General features: G+C 59.0%; 1 protein-coding gene across 18 annotated transcripts in view; it reads left to right on the top strand.

Annotated features, from left to right (window-relative positions):
* Positions 1-18,882, top strand: part of RIMBP2 (RIMS binding protein 2) — a 124,862-nt gene that overhangs the window by 81,447 nt on the left and 24,533 nt on the right. For 13 of the 18 annotated variants that reach the window (XM_074321025.2, XM_074321028.2, XM_074321023.2 and 10 more), the window contains 7 exons: positions 873-923; positions 2,021-2,041; positions 9,567-9,771; positions 11,406-11,551; positions 12,592-12,668; positions 13,310-13,419; positions 15,747-16,556. In XM_074321025.2, the coding sequence (XP_074177126.2) occupies positions 873-923; positions 2,021-2,041; positions 9,567-9,771; positions 11,406-11,551; positions 12,592-12,668; positions 13,310-13,419; positions 15,747-16,556 (1,420 nt within the window). The remainder of the gene's footprint in view (positions 1-872; positions 924-2,020; positions 2,042-9,566; positions 9,772-11,405; positions 11,552-12,591; positions 12,669-13,309; positions 13,420-15,746; positions 16,557-18,882) is intronic. The other 5 variants (XM_074321032.2, XM_019748791.3, XM_019748796.3 and 2 more) reach the window with 1 other exon arrangement.

Below are 18,882 nucleotides of genomic sequence, written 5' to 3'. Positions count from 1 at the left end.
TCCAGCCCTGCCCCTCATGGTGGCAAGATAGCTGCAGCTGCTCCAAACTCTCATCCACTCAGGCTGACACCCACTAGACAAGGCACCTTCCTCTATCCTAGAATTCCCAGGCAGTCCCTTTGGTCTCCTTAGGCTGTCCACCCAGTCGTGATCGAGTCCTAGAGTTCTCAGTGCAGGGAGGGCTGGATCCCAGCAAATTCAGGCCTCCTTCCAGGAGAAGAGGACACCAGTGGGCAAACACAGCAGATCTTCGCTGCGGTCCCAGAGCTGGAACCTCGGGGTCTGCTGGGCCGAGAGTAATAATGCTACATGTCAGCGATGTGGGAATTCTCCATTTGGCCCAGGCAGCAGCCATCCGGAGACGTTTTGCTTTGAGTAATTTGAAGAGGGTGGCCCCTGCTGTCGGCTGAGCTACTGAGAGCCAGTGAGCGACTCAGGACCCCCGGCATCAGCTATTTGGGGGTCAAGTCCACGTGACTGTGTTGTTTCCTGAACAGTTAAGGACATTTGGGGAAATGGGGCTGCTTCCTGAGGCTTCAGGAAGGGTTATCCTGCTCTTCTGGGTTCAGCCACCTTGCGTGTGTGACCAGGTCTCAGGAAAAGAATCAGGGCCTCCCCGCTGACCCCACGCCACATCCTGGCAGCCGGCCCGTGCTCTGCAGGTCAGGGTGCATGCCCCCATTTCTACAGAGCCAAACCCAACCGAAATCCACTGCAACTTGCCCAAAGGGCAGAAAATGAGAACTGACTTAGACTCTTAGAATTTGGGCCTTTTTAGTGTCATAAAAGTCGATGGCCCACTCCTGATAATTTAGACATTAATCCCATTTTCCCCTTTAAATGTTCACTTTTCTCTTTTTATCATCAAAAAGGCTCAGGTTGAAGCTAAGAAAGAACATGAAGGTGCCGTGCAGCTGCTAGAGGTAAGCCCACGAGGCCTGCGGGAAACCTGTGGGACAGCTGAGGGCGGGGGTGGCGGCCTTAGGCCAAATGAAACAACAGCGAATGTTCCTGAGTGCCTGTGGGAGACTGGCCACTAGTGCTGTTCACCCTCCTCCTATGTCGTCAGCCCATCTGCCTGCAGCAGGCGCTGGTATGGTTCCCATTCTACACGCCAGGAAATGAGGCACAGAGAGGCCAAGCCGTTTTCCCTTGGCCACACAGCCAGCGTCAGGGCCGTGGGTTTCAGTCGAGCCTTCTGGCCTCTGCTGTGCCTCTCTCATTGCAAACAAGGAGGATGGGCCTCGCATGGGAATGCCTCTGCCCCCTGAAAACAGAGGTCATGCCTTTGCTGAGCCCTTACTAACCATAGTTACAGGCACAGCCACAGACGTGGCTGCAGGAGCCTGGCTGGCCCTCCTCCCCTGGTTTGTCTCATCAAAAAAGGGCAACAGGGCTTTTCCTGGGCCTGCCATCTCCTGACAAGGGGGGACGGGGGATGGGATGTCTTCCTGTCCCCAGATGGGGGATCTCTTCCTGTCCCCAGGGAGCTAGCTACCACTTAAGACAGAATGTATGCGTCTCTTAACATGGCCTTTTAAAATCGATTCCTCCCACAGGAAGAGGTTCCATGTATATTCAAATTGATTTTTTGAAAACGTCCATTAGCTAATGAATATCTGTGGGGTGAGTGTGATAAATAGCAGTTGGGAAACATAACCTGGGAAGATGGCGGCAGACCTCCAATTGGCCACACATGCCTGAAAAACGACTGGTCCCCTCGCCCAGGGTGCCTGCTGTGCTTTAATTTGCATCATCTCCTGGGGGCAAATGCAGCTTCTTTTTGCCATTCGCTGGGAGCCCATTGATGTGATGGTCTGTGTTGTTTTAATTCGCCTTCTGAGCTGCTGCTGACGGTCCTGCTGAGGTCCTGTCACCCTGGCTGGTGGCAGTGCATGCCTGTGACATGTGGTAACGGCCGCAGCTCTGGTGTGAAAAGGGGCCGGCCGTGCGGTGTCTGAGACCAGTGTCCTCTTTTATTCACACGTCTTTCTGCCGCTGTGTCTGTGGCTTCGCCCAGAGCACCTTGGACAGCATGCAGGTACTTGAAGGCAGTGCTCTGCCCGTGTGCCCGGGGGTGCTTTCCCGTGTGCCCAGGGGTGCTTTCCCGTGTGCCCGGGGGTGCTTTTCCGTGTGCCCGGGGGTGCTTTCCTGTGTGCCCGGGGGTGCTTTCCCGTGTGCCCGGGGGTGCTTTCCCGTGTGCCCGGGGGTGCTTTCCCGTGTGCCCGGGGGTGCTTTCCCGTGTGCCCGGGGGTGCTTTTCCGTGTGCCCGGGGGTGCTTTTCCGTGTGCCTGGTGGTGCTTTTCCGTGTGTCCGGGGGTGCTTTTCCGTGTGCCTGGTGGTGCTTTTCCGTGTGCCCGGGGGTGCTTTCCCGTGTGCCCGGGGGTGCTTTCCCGTGTGCCTGGTGGTGCTTTTCCGTGTGCCTGGTGGTGCTTTTCCGTGTGCCTGGTGGTGCTTTCCCGTGTGCCCGGGGGTGCTTTTCCGTGTGCCTGGTGGTGCTTTTCCGTGTGTCCGGGGGTGCTTTTCCGTGTGCCTGGTGGTGCTTTTCCGTGTGCCCGGGGGTGCTTTCCCGTGTGCCCGGGGGTGCTTTCCCGTGTGCCTGGTGGTGCTTTTCCGTGTGCCTGGTGGTGCTTTTCCGTGTGCCTGGTGGTGCTTTCCCGTGTGCCTGGTGGTGCTTTCCCGTGTGCCCGGGGGTGCTTTTCCGTGTGCCTGGTGGTGCTTTTCCGTGTGCCTGGTGGTGCTTTCCCGTGTGCCCGGGGGTGCTTTTCCGTGTGCCCGGGGGTGCTTTTCCGTGTGCCCGGGGGTGCTTTCCCGTGTGCCCGGGGGTGCTTTCCCGTGTGCCCGGGGGTGCTTTTCCGTGTGCCTGGTGGTGCTTTTCCGTGTGCCTGGTGGTGCTTTCCCGTGTGCCCGGGGGTGCTTTTCCGTGTGCCCGGGGGTGCTTTCCCGTGTGCCCGGGGGTGCTTTCCCGTGTGCCCGGGGGTGCTTTTCCGTGTGCCCTGTAAATGGAGCAGCTTCGCTCCCTGGGCCTGCTCAACCCCCTCTTCTTCCAACCCTGGGGTGGAGGGGGGGCTGAGTAGCTTCTTGGGGAGACCCTCGAGGGGACAGGCTTTCACTGACCTTGGGACACTAGCCTCTGGTCTCTGAAGTGTTGAGCGGGCCCAGCGGACCTGTCTCCCATTTTCTGCTGCGGCTGTAACTTTCAGGCTGGGGGAAGAGCCCCATGAACTCGGCTGATCATGGGGAGAAGCTGGGAGCCCTGGCCAGTCCCGTGATTGACAGCCCTCCTGAGAGCCCAGAAGGGGGCCGGTCATCAGAGTTCAGACCTGGCGCCTGAACGTTGCACCTGTGAATCTGTGTCTGTGTACAAGAGAGGTGTCGTGGGGGGCCCGTATCTGCTCTTCTGTGCCTGGGCTACAGAAGCAGCACGTGTCACCTCTGCTTATGGGCCGTTGGCCAGAGCTGGCAACACAGCCCGCCTTCAGTGGGGGAGAAGCAGGAAAGGACAGGCTCCCTGGGGTGGCCCCATGGCACTCTCTGCCACGCTGAGTTCTGGGACGCGCAAGTGTGACACTGTCAGCCACGTTGGGAGTCTGGGCAGTGAACAGACGAGTATTGTCCTTCATGGTTTGAATCCTGTGTCTCTTAGGTGTTGTCCTCCAGGGACTGTGGTGGGCACAGGGTCTCTGCCCCCACCCCTGTGAGTAGCCTTAGCTTCCCGAACCCACGAGTCCCCGCTGGGACCGGAGGGGGTGGCTGGCGACAAGGAAACGTGCGTGCTCCCACGTTGGGGAGTTCAGCTGTCCCAGGACAAACTGACTGCTTCTTTCTACCCACTGACACCCTTGTCTGTCTCAGTTGCCCCGGAGGGCAGCAGACAGCCAGCGGGCAGCCCAGGGGTCCTGAGGTCCCATCGTGTCTGTGCACACAACACCCGTATGACAAACACACGTCTGTACCGAGACGGGGACGCGCTCACGACTCAGACCCATCAGCGTCGAATTCACGGGGGTTCAGTTGGATGCTTAATGAGCACATTAATCATATGAACCAAAGCAAACGTTTAAGACGCTTGTGTTTTAATAGTGCTGAAGCCGTACAGATCGCAGAACGCAAGACATTCATTAGCTGGAAATCTCCACTTCCCACATTCTCCCCTTGGTCACTACGTGGGTGCATTTCAGTGTCCAGATTGCATGTCCTGCAACAGTCCTAACTCGGAGCCTGTTCCGATGAGCTGGTGCGGCTTTTCTGTGGACAGTGTTACAATTGCGGGCATAGCTGGAGCAGGGACGAGTGTGACCCAGGCAGTGAAACGTGCTCCTTCATTGGGGATCACCCTGAAAAATGTTGAGGGAGCCTCTGTGTCTCTCTCTGAAGATAAAAAGCAGGGAGTTCTGATGGACTCAAAGGTACTGTCCCACTTTGCTGAAAACAGAAACCCCGTCAACCACGTGTGACAGCAGGGGGTGACTGAGGGACAGGGCCTGTCCTTCGGCAATGTCCCTGTGGGCATTCTGCCCACAGAGGGCGGGAGGTCTCAGCTTCTGCTGACGGAGCCGCTCCCACGCCCGGCGTCTGGAAGGCACATTGCACCCATTGCACAGACGAGGGGACCGAGGCTCACTGAGCTGATGCGAGTTGCCTTCTGGCCCCTGAGTGAGTGAGGGGGGCTCAGCTCAAGCCTGGAGTCAGAGACCTGGGTCTGCCCTGCCCCCCACGGGGTGTGTGACCTTGGCCTTCAGTCTGTCTTGGCCTCGTGTCTCTCATGGTACAACAAGCTCATGCCAGCTTAGCCCCTCGGAGCCTCTGACCATCGGTGACAATGCACAGGAGGCCCCGGCAGGGCTCAGCGCGTAGTAGGTGCTCAGCAAATGATAGGTAGCAGCACAGCCCTGGTTTGCACGTAAAGGCAGCTTGCTGCCGTGCAGGGTGAGCCTGGGTTTGCTGTTCTGCTGTGATTATTCCGTGTTCCTTCCCTCATGCTGTCCTGGCTGGGACACTGGTCTCAGCGCATGACACTCACCTGCCGGCCGCCCTTCGTGAAGCCGGAAGTCTGAGGAACCTGGGCGTGCTGCCCGGCACGTGTCTGGATACATTTGCTTCTGTTTTTATAAAGACCCGCGTCTAAATTGGCAGGTCTCTGCTGTTTGTCCAGTTGTAGCTCACTTGCCTGACTGCACCGTCGTCCCCCAGAGCGGTCACTCGGGGACAAGTGGGGCAACGGCTGGAGACCTGAAGGGGCTGGGCCAGCTCACATGGGCCTGGTTCCGCCTGCCTGCCTGGCCACCAGCCGGGAGGCCCGGGATACTGACGTCCAAACCATGGGCTGCTGCATTCTTTGTGCACCACTCAGTGGCACTTCCTTCTGCTAGTGACTCAGGGGCCATTAGACACCCCAGCTGCCGGGCTGGGCATCACCGTGCAGCCTGCACCAGTGTCAGCCAGGCCAGGAGGCTGTGCCCCAGACGCCCCTGGAGAGGAAACGCACAGGAGTCCCAGGAGCTCCCTGAGGGGGCGCTCACCTGTGCCAGGGCCTGTGGGGCTCTGGGTCCCCAGCCCCCACCCAGCTCCTTGGTGCTCTGACCATTTCCCCCCTGAAACGAGTATGAAAAGCATTTGGAAACTGCCTTGAAGCCGCCGCCTCTGATACGTGGAGGAGACGCACCTGACGGGAGACAGTTGCAAACAAGTAGGTGTGATGGCCGACTTGGATTGTTTATGGTAGAAATTTGAGGTGGGAGAGACTTGGTCACTCCCCTATGACAAGGTAGTAATGGAATTGCCCCACACGTGTGGACAGGTGTGCAGCCAACAGCGGTGGACACACGGCAGAGAACAACCTGTGTGTCTGCGCTGTGGGGAGTGCCCACCACCAGAGAATGTCAGCTTGCAGGGCCTGGCTGTGGTGGCCTCGGGCACCAGGAACCAGTGGAGTCAGTGTCGGGACACAGGGCCTTTCAGGGACCCAGCTGTGCTGCCGTCCAAGAGCAGCTGGGGCAGCGCTGAGATGTCGGAGACAGTCGCTGCGTCGTGAATTCCTGAAGTTTCTCCAGTGAATGCTTGTTTCTCCCGCTCATCACGCCAAGGGAAAAGCTGGTAACTTTTTCAGTTGTTTCCTGATACCGGCCCTACTGATGAGCCAGCTGGGGCACCAACGGAGATGCAAGCGGCAGATGTCTGTGGGGCGGCTGCTGGGGTGCGAAGCCGTCCTGACGTCTGCACTGCCCATCCTGGGGTAGGGTCCTCGGTTACGGCACCTGACTGCCCCCCAGCTGACTCCACTCCTTGGGACACGCGCTCTTCAGCTAGAAAGATCGTAAATTGTCACTCCCAGCGCCCTGAGCCCAGGCGCTCTGGGCGCCATCCCATATGCCAGGACTTGTGGGCACCGCTGGAGGCCACTGCCAGGGCCACGAGGCCTGGTGCCTGGATCCCACCCACGTGTCCACCTAGAGCAGACTCAGCAGGGCGGCCACTGGCCGTGTCCATGTCTCCACGGGCCTTGTCGGCCACACTGTGTAATAGCCTTTGAAACGCTCACCAGCGATGAAATACGGAGAGATTATACACTGAAGTGAAGAGTCAGTGCTTCTCTTGGAAGACAGGATGTTTGGCTCACGGTGGGTCCGGACGCTGGGTTCACCGTGCCCCCCAGTTCCTCTGGGTTTGCCCTGCCCCCTTCTCTCGTTGGCACTCCCCATCAGCCCCTGTGCATGTCCAGTTTACAGCGACAGTCTGATGTCAGTCACCTCAGAACCAACAGTCATTTGTACGGACATATCCTGAGCCAGCTGCCAGGGGAGTGTGTCACAGGTGCCATCAGTGAAGGGGACCCCTGAACAGAGATGCCCCTGGAAGGAGTGCCCAAGAGAGCGCTCAGGGAGCTTGGGCCCTGGGCCCTGCCAGCAGTAGGTGCCCAGGAGACAGCGTTCGTGGTGGCTCATAATAGGTCCTGCCGTCCTGCCACCCTGCATGACCTCTGGCTCCCTGGTTATGGCTGAGGTCCCACAGGGCTGGCCGGGAGCACCGTCTGCCCGTATCTCCCCCATAGGTCATGTCATGGGCCCCGTCCCGTGCGCCTCTGTCGTAGATGTGCATCGGACCCCAGCCCCAGTTCAGGCTCAGGAAGACCCCTTCATCTGGCGTGATGTCCCCACACACCAGCTGTTCATGCCCTGCCTTCGTGATTCTCACCACATCTGCATGCCACCAACATTATTTTCTCATGTTTTCTTTAAAACGGTTCCTTTTTGCAAACTTTCCATTTTGAAGCAATTTTTTGACTCACAAGAAGCTTCCAAATAGCAGCTTTCTCCACGGTGTCCTTCCTCAGCCCCCAAGGACACGTCTCATCCGACTCCCCAGGGCGCTGTCCAAACCAGGATGCTGGCGTTGGCACCGTGCCCCTGGCCCACCTGCAGCCCTCGTTTGGCTCTCCCGGTTCTCACACTCACTCGTTTTCCCTGTGGGATCTGCTTGCACGTATAGATTCACGTAACAGGTGGCTCGTCACCCCAGAGACACTCCCTCTGGGCACCCCTTCATCAGCACACCCTCCTGCACCCAGAATCCTGACAGCCAGTGATCTGTTCTTCATCACGATGATTGTGTCACTTTGAGAAGGTTACGTAAGTGAGACGTGTTACGTACACACGGCATCGAGTCTCTCATGTGCCAGCTGCGTCTTCCTAACACAGGTGGGAATGAACCCAGACCACGGGGCTGGTGGTGCTGACCATGCACACACCACCTGGGCAACCAGCTGAGCTCAGGGCTCCTCTGATGCCGGGTCGTTGGGGACTGTCCCGTCTGAGGACCCTGCCTGCCCTCCAAGGGCCCAAAACGCTGGCCAGGACCACACAGCTCGCCGTAAGGGCTGGGTGGGGACAGCCTCTGCCCTTGGCCGGGAGGCCTCTGCCGTGCCACCCTGCTCTGGGGTCAGCGCTGCTTCCCGGACCCTGCACGTCCTCGACGGGGCATGGGGGCGGGAGGCGACCTGACGCTCTCCCCACCTGTGCCTCCCTCGGTGGAGACAGCGATCGCAGCCAAGCTCATTCAGCTTTTTTAAAAGAAGAATCCTGCTGATTTTTTAATGAATCGAAGAACTTAATCGTAGGTTTGGGATTTGTTAGGTTTATTTTTAGAAACCTGTGATCTCAGACATAAATAGCACTTGCTTCTGGACGAAGGAGCTGGGAAGCTTGCTGCCGATGCTGGAACAGGATGGGGACAAGTGGGACTGCTGGCCCTTCCATCAGGCTGAGGGTCAGTCTGTCACCATCCCTGTGGCTCCTGCTTTCCCACGCAAACTCTGTGAAACCAGATGTGCTGAGCGCCAGCTGGTACCAAGCCCTCTTCCAAGCACTGGGGACACAGCAGGAAGGAAGCAGACAAAAGTCCCTGCCCTCTCGTAGCTGCCACTTCAGTGGGAGGAGCCAGACAACGCCCAGAATCAGCAGCGCAGTGGATGGGGTTTTCCGTGCAGCAGCGTGTAAGGAGCCTGCGCCGTGCAGGGACGTCCGTGCAGATGTAACAGGCGCTGCCACAGGGAAGTTGATGCCTGCAAATCGGGGTCCCTTTTTCCCCTGATCCAGCAAGCATTTACTGAGCACCTACTCTGTGCCAATTCTGTGCAGAGCACCGAGGATATCTCAGGGAACCAGCAAGCAAAGGCTGGGTGCTTACTGTGTGGTCATGGAGACAGACAAGAAGCAATCGTGGAGCTGGTGAAACGTAGGGGATGGTAGGCGCCATGAAGAGAACACTGTAGGGTGAGGGGGTGGAGTGGACCCTCCATGGGCCCGTCCGTGATGTGGGCACCCAGCAGGGCACAAAGCCTGTTTCTGCACCAGGACAGGACGTGTAGGCCATGAGTGTCCGGGGAGGGACTCGCTCAGGCCCACTCGGTGAGAGTGGGTGGCAGGCAGCCTGGGCCCAGGCTGGGCAGGACCCAGAGGAAGCAGGAGGGAGCTGCGGGCGGCCCTTGCCTGACGTGTGCCCCCGAGACATCGTCTGCAGGGTCACCACGTGGCTGCCAACCCCGCAGGGAGAGTTGCCCTTCCTTGCTAAAGCCGTGTGCTCTGAGCTTTGGCAGCACCCAGGGCGGGCGTCGCCAGGAGAACAGCATATCGGTGGGTTAGCGGCTGGGCTGTCCCCAAGTCTGGGCTGTGCCACCGCCTCACATGCCAGATTTCAAACAGCCATGGCGAGGCATGCCAACCACAAAGTGCCCAGGCAGCACAGCCCGCACCATGTGACTTGGCTGGGGTCGGAGTGTTCGCAGGATTTCTTGGCACCTGTGGCCCCCACGTTTGCTCTGGAAGGGAACTTGGCCAGACGCCAGGCTGCGTGGGAAGCTTGGTTTTATCAGATTGTCCCCACGTGCAGGGAGGAGGCAGCCCACACACCGCACACACACCGCACACACACCGCACACACACAAACACACACAAACACACACAAACACACCACACACACACCACACTGACGTGCACGCAGGCGCCGCCTTCACCCACAGGTGTGCCCACCTCCGGCGCCCGCTGACCGCCACGTGTGCCCCTCCGCAGTGCAAGGTGCGGGAGCTGGAAGAGAAGTGCCGGGCGCAGAGCGAGCAGTTCCGCCTGCTGTCGCGAGACCTGCACAAGTTCCGGCAGCACGCGGCTCAGGTCGACCTGCTGGGCGGCACCCCCGGGGCCTCCACGGACGTCCCCTCAACCCCCAGCAAGCCTCTGCCACAGCTGGTGAACGGAATAGCGCCCTCCATCGGCACAGGTAAGTGCCTGGACCCTTCCAGCCTGGGCCGGGGGACAGGGGTTGGCTGGTGACCCCTACCCTCACCAGGCATGTGCGTCTGGCGTCTGGGAAGCCACCAGCGACCCCGACGAGGGCGACATTGAGCTCACCAGGCACATTGCTCCGTTCTGAGCCCTGCACAGGTGTCAGCAGGTGTGATCCTGGCAGCGTATGTGCTCAGGGCCATCGTGAGCCCCACGCCACAGACGGGCAAGGCCGAGGCCCTCGTGGGGGTCACAGCCACTGCTGCGCTGGGGCCCGCCAGCCGCATCTGTGCCCCAGCTGCTTCCCTCCTTCACCCCAGCAGCTTCCTGATGGCGCGGGGACGTGCCTGGAGCGCTGTGCCCAGCAAGGCGGGGAAGAGTAACACCCGTCCGTCACGTCTGTATTTAGACGGCAGAGTGGGGAGCAGAATGTTTAACTTCGTGCATCATGCGGGGGGTTTGTCTTCGCTCGGGCAAAGTGGTGACAGCAGCATTTAATGAACCCTCCCTGAAGGTGTCCAGTGTAGACACAGGGAAAGCCCTGATCGGTCAGGGACCTCTCTCTACTGACAGTTCCCCCCGCGGCACAGGCTGAACAGGTCACGGTTACGTCTACCTGTCCAAAGAGTTGGCAGTGTCGGGGCGATGAGCGTCAGCACCCCTTGGGAATTCCATGCGAGACAGAACTTGTAGGTTTCTCCCTGTTCTTACCTTTCCTGCGCACGCATGAGACAGAACGCAAGGGGCTGTAAAAACAGGACAGAGGGAAGGGGGGCTGAACGTCCCCCCACCCATGTACTGAGCACGTGCGGCTGACATTAACCCCAGGGCCAGGCCCTGTGTGCAGCCCCCTCAGTGGATGGAGAAGGAACAGGTGTTCAGATGGGTGACTGGGTAGCCCCCCCTCAGACAGATGTGACAAGGGGGGGACAGGGTGACAAGGCAGAAAGTGACCCAGGGCCACTTTGTGGGGTGGTCAGGGGAGGCCACTTCCAGGAAGGGACGTGTGAGGTGTGGAAGCTGTAGGGTAAGAATGGGTGAGGCAATCGCAGTTCTTATCAGGTGGAAAAATATTTTTTGGTTGAGTGGTCATGTGAGGAGGCCAGCACGTGCTTTTCAGGGTCCTCAAGCCCTCGAGCCTGTTCAGTGATTCTCGTAGACGAAGAGCCAGGTCTGGCTTCGGGGCAGCTGGCTTCAGGGGCTCCAGCCTCGTCAGCAGGACCCCGTCCTCTGTGTCCATGTCACAGTGCCTCGTTCCACAAGCGGGCTCCCTTGTCGGGCACACTGCTCCTGGGGACAGCAGGGCTGCAGCCGCACTGAGCCGCCTGTCTTCAGTGTGACGCCAGGGGCAGGGCCTCTGTGCCTGACGCCCACTGAATTCTCTCTGATTGACCGTCCCACCTCGTGGGCAGCACGGCCATCAGCACTGAGCCACTGTCATGCCCAGGAGTAGACTCAGCCAGACGGCTGGCGGAGCGGGGGTGTGCACTGAGCGTGGGTGCTGGGTGGGTCCCCAAAAGAACATCCGAGGCTGGTGCCCAAAACGGGGAGAGGCACCAGGAAGGCAGGTGATTGATGTGCTGTCATTTCATCTGTCGCCTTTTCCTATTGTCCCAATGTCGTGGCCAGGTCAGGAGAGCTCCGTAGGAAGCCGCACTGTAATTGGTGAATATATCCGGTCCCTCCCACTCCCTGGTGACAAGCCGGAGCCTCTGTCTGTCAAACCCACCTATCTGTCAAGATCCAGAAACCTAAGATGCAGATTTGAGCTAGAGGTGAGTGCTGCCCGGCAGGCCCAGCTGGCCTGCTGCCTGTGCCGTGTCTCCCCTCCCCCGACCGCCTCCCCCTCCCCCTCCCGGCTCCTTCCCTCCTGTGAGTCCCTCAGCCAGTCTTCACTGACCACCTACTGTGTGCCAGGATGTGAGGGCCTCATGTGGACAGAGGGGTTCCTTGCTCTCCTGGAGATGGCATTCTCCTGGGGGAGACCGCCGTAAACCAACCAACATTTAAAAAATCAGGTAACATGAGTGTTGTGAGCACAGTGTAGCAAGCCCACGACCCCGAGTGCTGAGAGGTGGTAGAGGGCTGTCCTCAGATGGCCGTGCTGAAGGAGCCAGGAAGAGGCCCCCTGGCTGTCGTGAGCTGACCGAGGGGAGACGAGTCGGGCCCTAGGCCACGGCAGCTCTGTGTTTGCTGTCCTGTGTCCCGTGGGGACCCCTGAAGGGTCTACGAGGGGGTGACCTGGCCTAACTCCGGCTTGTGAAGCCCACCCTGCCTGCAGTGCACAGCGTGGAATGAGGAGGGCTGGGCATGGGCTCACTGTGCCCCTCTCAGGAGAGCAGGCGACACCCCTCTCGCCCCAGTGGCCAGCGTGGGACCCCTCCCTCCCCTCCGCCCTAAGACGGCTGCTCCATCCTCGCGCTCTGGACTCACACAGCAGAGGAGGGGGCTGAGGGGTCGGGAGGAAAGAACAGTCTCCCCGCATGTCTGTCCAGAAGCCCAGGCACCATTGGATGCCAGAGCTCGGTGGGCATGTCTGTCCCCCCACCACCCCGGGACGGAGCCCGTGAGGGCAGACGGCATAACCCTGCGTCGGTCTGTGTTGTCCAGGACCCTTGCAGGTCCTGCTTCTCAGTCTCCCATGCCTGAGTCCTCACCCCGAGTCCAGTTTATAAAAACATCCACACGAGGGCCACTTTATCCCTGGGCAGCAGCATCTCACAGGAGCTCTGCCGTCTGAGGCCACCTGTGTGTTTCCCGCACAAAACGTCAGGCCTCCAGCTTCATACCCGAATGTCATTTGTGTCTTTACTAGATGGACAATGAACGGGACTCCAACACCTCCAAGCAGAGGTGCTCGGGGAAGGTGCACCTGTGTGTCGCCCGCTACAGGTGAGAGCCATGCTCTGTGCACCCGCCGAGAGCCGTGAGCACGGGGGCCCTGGGGCAGACGCGGTGGTGGGTCTGGGACATCTGTAAGCTGCAGACTTCCCTTCCCAGGCATGGGGAGAAGGTGGTTCAGCCACGCTTTGGAGGATGACACGGTTTGTCCATGTTGATAGAGTTTGCAGAGTGTTTGTTTCCTAGAATTATCACAAACTTCGTGGCTTAAAACAACAGGAATTTATTCTCCTGGCTCTGGAGGCCGGAAGGCAGAAATGGAGGTGTCAGCAGGGCGACGCCCCCTGAGGCCTGTGGGGGACCCTTCCTGCCTCCCCCAGCTTCTCGGGGCCCTAGGGGTCCCTGGCTTGTAGGCAGATCACTCCAATCTCTGCCTCCATCATCACATGCTCATCTGATGCAAAGGTGCCAAATGCACAGCTCGATTTCGGAATTGTCGTTTTGTTTTCTTCCTTGAGGCGGCCTGAATTTCCCGTGCACAGACGGCTGACTCAGCGCCGAGCCCTCATGCAGGACTGCACTTTCTCAGTAAAGGAGCGAACGGCGCCTGCCAGCCCGGCACCTGTGAGGGACCGGCGAGGGTCAGCCTGTGTCCCGTGCGACCACTGAGCGAGTTTTGTTTCTCCCTCCAGTTACAACCCCTTTGATGGGCCGAATGAGAACCCAGAGGCTGAGCTGCCCCTCACAGCGGGGAAATACCTCTACGTCTATGGGGACATGGATGAGGACGGTTTCTATGAAGGTCTGTTAGAACGTGGCGGCGGTCGGCACACTGGCTGGTCCACCCCCCAGACAGGCCAGGTCCCCACACACTCCTGGCTGCCCCGGCCTCTGCTCTGACTTCATGCTGTCCAGAGTTACCAGTTTTCCCCTTTTGATGACTGAGGGGTGTTCCCTAGTGTGACACTCAGTGGAGATGCTCTGTTTGTATTCATCTTCAGAGCTCCCCAGGCAGCTGCTGCAGACACATCGGCCAAAGGACCCTCTCATTTCCACAGGGTCTCTCCTTCCTGCCTCTTACCGCCCAACACTTGGGGGGGCCCCCAGTTGAGATTCTCTCCAGCAGGGCCAGGGCCATCCAGGTTGCCTCCCCTGGCTCAGTGCGACCCCACTGGTGGGCTGGCCCCACCTTCTGCCTGATTACCCTCTTGTGGTCACCTCCCACAATGTGAACTCAGGAATGTGAACTCCGCCTAACCTTTTGCCGCATTTTAGGTTCAGGGTGAACATGTGACAGCACCAGCAGCTTCGTACATCAAGTTTCCCCATGCATGTCCCTAAACTTTGCAATTGCCCAGTACAAACAGAAGGGATTTGGTTTCTTCCTGTTTCCTGAGCAGGACTATTTCCTGCGAAACTGGCAGCTTTCTCTGTCATGACCTCGTGGAGTTAGTGGCCTTAGAGCAGATAGGAGCCCAAGTCTGGTGTTGGGTGTTGCTGGCATGCGATCAGGTTGCCTCCATCAGTGTTCCCGAGCGGGACCCTGCCCGTGGACTGAGTCACTGACATTAGCTGCAGAAGTACCGTGGCTGAGGACAGTCACCCAAGAAATTTGGGTGGCAAAGTAAATTCACATTACTACCACTGGTTTGCACACTGGTGTAGAAGTGTGTGCCCACGGCTGCTGCCAGAAAACCCTTGCTGGAAATCTCTAGAGTATTGACACCAGGCCAAGTGTTGTGCCACATAAACTTTCCAGGGGCCTGATTAAAGGCAGGCTGCAAAGGTCAGAGTTCCACCGTCTGTGTGACAGTGGGATGCTTATGTCACCTGTCTATGCCTCAGTTTCCCTGGCTATAGAATGCAGGTAGTAACAATCCCCACCTATGGGACGGCTGTGAGGATAACTGAGGCCTAGACATGGAGTGGGTCTGATGCATAGTAATTGCTCAGTTATGTGAGTTACTATCATCACCACCATCACCACCACCATCACCACCAGCACCACCATCACCACCATCACCACCATCACCACCACCAGCACCACCATAACCACCACCAGCACCACCATAACCACCATCACCATCATCACCATCACCACCATCACCACCATCACCATCACCATCATCTTCCCCAAATCTAAATCAGGCTGTGTTTAGAGAGCACCCATAAGGCACCTTGGTAGGGTGAGGAGCAGGCTCAGTCCTCATTTATTCTAGAAGAAGCCGTAACTAATGAAATGGCTGGCATGCCCGCTCCTGGGCCTGTTACAGGGGCTGCACCGGGAGCAGTTCCTGGCCTCCTGGGTCCCGTCCAAGCAAGCCCCCTCTGCAGGCTCTGCAACGAGTGGGCGATGGTCCGTTCCCGCTGGTGCTGGCAGATGACCCACGCTTGTCAGTTCTCCGGGCTTCTGCCTGGAGCAGGCTTCTGAGCCCCTTGAGTAGAGAGAACACACAGAAGTTAGACCATTTCACAAAACACAGAGAAGTCCACTTTGACCACTTACAGCCACAAGAGCTACTGGGGTGGTGCATTTTTGCCTCTCAACTTACAGGTGGTTGTGGCACCAAATTAATAGTCACTGTTCCCCCCCAAATGGACGCATGGGGAATTTCATTAAGATGAGACAGCGCTTTGCGAGGGGGTCCAGTCCCCTTTAGTTCTTCCGTATGATCCCTCAATCAAAACTAAGAGGAACATGTTTGTTTTCAGCCTCCCAAATCACGTTGTGTGCGTTTGTTCGTCCTCGTACCGACTGTGCCAGGCGTCACTCTGTGACTGCTCAGTAGTGAGCAGCAAAGGGCCCTGCCCTCACAGTGTTGTCCCCATCGGGAGCTGGGAGTCAGCATATGGACGAAGGGAAATGAGCTGGGTGGGTTCAGGTTGTAACAGGCGCTATGGAGGAACCAGGCTGACGGATGGGGGGCATTAAGCAGGTGGCGGGATGGGGGAGGGGGTAATCAGTGGCCCGGGCTCCCAAGGAGGTGACATTGAGCAGAGTCCTGTACAGAGATGAGGAATCCACTGCCTTCCTGTCACTTGCCTTGTGACCCCGTGGGGGGAGGTGCCAACTACCCTGCAGGACCTCGGGGCCCTGTGTGATGACAACTCTGTCCTGGTGCCCAACAGGCGAGCTGCTGGATGGGCAGAGGGGTCTGGTGCCCTCCAACTTTGTGGATTTTGTTCAAGACAGTGAGGCTCGCTTCAGCACGCTGGGGCCTGAACAGGATCGGGGCTTCATCAGCCGTCCCGGCGTCGGCCTGGAGGGGGAGAACATTCTGGACCTGCACTCCCCGCCTCGCCTGGACGCCGGCGTCACTGACAACGGTGTGGGGACGCTGGACGTGAACGTGGATGACATTGCAGAAGACGTCGTGCCTTACCCTAGGAAAATCACCCTCATCAAACAACTTGCCAAAAGTGTCATTGTGGGCTGGGAACCGCCGGTGGTGCCGCCGGGCTGGGGGGCTGTGAGCAGCTACACCGTGCTCGTGGACCAGGAGCCACGCCGCAGCCTCACGCCGGCTGGCAGGACCAAGGCCCTCGTGGAGAAGCTCAACATGGCGGCCCGCACCTACCGCGTGTCCGTGCAGTGCGTCACGAGCAGGGGCAGCTCAGACCAGCTGCAGTGCACGCTGCTGGTGGGCAAGGATGTGGTGGTGGCCCCTTCGCACCTGAGGGTGGACAGCATCACACAGACCTCCGCCCAGCTGTCCTGGATGCCCAGCAACAGTAACTACAGCCACGTGGTCTTCCTGGACGAGCAGGAGCTGGATGTGGTCAAGGCCGCCAGCTACAAGTACCAGCTGTGGGACCTCAGGCCCAACACGGCCCACAAGGTGAAGGTCTTGGCCAGGCCCCACCAGGTGCCGTGGCAGCTGCCCCTGGAGCAGAGGGAGAAGAAGGAGGCCGTCGTGGAGTTCTCCACGCTGCCTGCAGGTGAGCCCGTCCCTCTGCGGTCCCCGGGGGACACCAGATGTCACCCCCTACATGACATGGAGACCTGTGGTGGGAGGGAGCCGAAGGGCAGAGCTGCGTTCAGCCACCGTTCTCCTGGAAAATCCCTTAAACCGCTCTTGAAGTATGGAATATAGTGTGTGTGTGTGCACATGTGTGCATGTATGTGTGTGGTGTGTATATGCACGTATGTGTATATTCACGTGTATGTGCATGTATGTTTGTATTTGTGTGTGCTTTGCATGTATGTGTGTGCACATGTGTGTATGCATGCATGTGTGTATGTATCTGTGTGGTGTGAATATGCATGTGTGCGTGTATGTGTGCATGTACGTGTGTGCATGTGTGTGGTTGTGTGTAGTGTGTATACATGCATGAGTATGAATGTGTGCATGTGTGTAAATGTATGTGTGTGCGTGTACATGTGTGTGTGTATGAGACACAGGGAAGATTGTGTTTCGGGGCCATGGTGTTGGAGATATTTCTTTTAACACCTGCATGAGCAAGAGGTTGGTTCTCCAAAAGATGGGAGGAATGAGACCGTCCTCGGGGCCGGGAGAGTCACATCGTCCCGGTGACACTGCCTCCCAGACATGCGGAGTGGAACAGTGAACCAAGCACCCACATCCTCCTGTTTTCCCTTGTGGTAGAAATGGCACACATGGAGGGACGTGGGCAGACCCTGTGCTGGTTCTGGGCCCTCCTCCTGTGTCGCCCGGGCCCTCGCGTCCTCAGCTGTTCCAGGAGAGGGGTGGGCTCCCCTGCCCTTCCCACACACCCACCCCCGGGAGTTGCGAACACGTGGGTGACATGGCCAGGCCTGTGGGTCTGCTCGTTCTCCGACTTATCCAGACCCTGGTGCGGCTGAGTTAACGGGAAGCGGCCACCTCGGCCTCCAGGTCCGTGCTGCTGTTTGCGGGTGTGGACAGGCTGCCGCCCGCGTGCCCAGGCTGGGCGCCCGAGCTCCTGGGAAGGGCAGCCGGGCATTGTGCAGAAGCATCCGTGGGCACCATCTGCTGGCCCCCGGCCCTTCTCAGTCCTGCGTTGGTCACAGCGGCCTGGCACTGTCCTCGTCGGTCAGTCTGCTGGGCAGTTTTACTGGCAGCCCAGTTGCTGTCCAGCATGACTCTGCCCTCCATTGAACGCGTCGGTTTTCCGGGCTCCACAGACTTGCTTTTCATCCTGCCGTGTGCCCGGTGCCTGCGGGGTCCACACGCGACTGCAGGCTGCTCCACAGAGCAGCAGCGTCACGAGCGGGGCACAGACACGGCCCTACGAGGGCGTGTGCCTGTGGGACTGGTTTACGAAGGGTCAGTTCAGTCCCCTCGTCTGATGGCCTGATGTCCTCCTGCGTGACAAGGGGATGTCAATCCTGAACATGGGGTCACGGACCCCTCTTTTCATGGATGCCTACTCTGGGGTCCCACGACCAGAAACACCGGCACGGGAGCCTTGGGGACCAGAGGAGAGGTGAGGGGCATGTGCCTCGGACAGCTGGGCACGGCGCCCGCTGACACCGCTGGGAGGACAGGAATGGGCACCCAGGACCAGCTGCTGAGCACGTGGCGTGTCCCCATGGGCGACTCCCAGTTACGGGGTGTCCTAGCCCCTCCAGGCTGCTAGGACAGATGCCCACGGCCTGGGCAGCTTTCAGGGCAAACGCTGATTTCTCACCGTTCTGGAGGCTGGAAGCCCAAGGTCCGGGCACCGGCAGACCTTCCTCGTCCACTGCTGGCCGGCCCTCTTCTCGCCGTGTCCTCTCTGGGGGGAGGGGCGAGAGAGCTCTTTGGGGTCCCTTTAGAAGGGCACTGACCCCACTCCTGGGGCTCCCCCTCTGACCTCATCACCTCCCAAAGGCCCCACCTCCTAGTACCATCACCTTCAGGGGTAGGATTTCAGCACATGGATTTGGGGGACACGGACATTCAGACCACAGCAGACCATTTTTATCTCCTGTCCAGAAGGGGAGGGTTTTGACCGGACGGTGAGATGACGGAGTGGGAGGTGTGGGGAAGCGTCCCCTTCGTGAGGACCCCCTGCCCCCGCTGTGTGATGGGCCGCCTCCTGAGCAATGTCAGATGTGGCTTGTGCTCAATGCCCCACGTAGCCAATGTCGGAGCCCTCCCGTTGCCCTGTCGCCGTCTCGGGGCCCACGTGGCCAGAGAGGCTGGAGGTGACAGGCCTGCAGCCACTCGAGTCTCTCTTCACCCACAGACCCTGGGTCTCTACTGTGGTTTCACTTTATGTAGAAAGAGGTGCCGAGAAAGCTGAGGCTGGGCGGTTCCTGCCCTTTGTCCTTGACAACAGT

Source organism: Rhinolophus sinicus, chromosome 9, assembly GCF_057876585.1.
Source record: "Rhinolophus sinicus isolate RSI-liver-muscle chromosome 9, RSI-T2T, whole genome shotgun sequence".
Lineage (NCBI taxonomy): Eukaryota > Metazoa > Chordata > Mammalia > Chiroptera > Rhinolophidae > Rhinolophus > Rhinolophus sinicus.
Note: the sequence above shows the minus strand (reverse complement) of the source record. Positions and strands in the feature narration are given on the sequence as shown.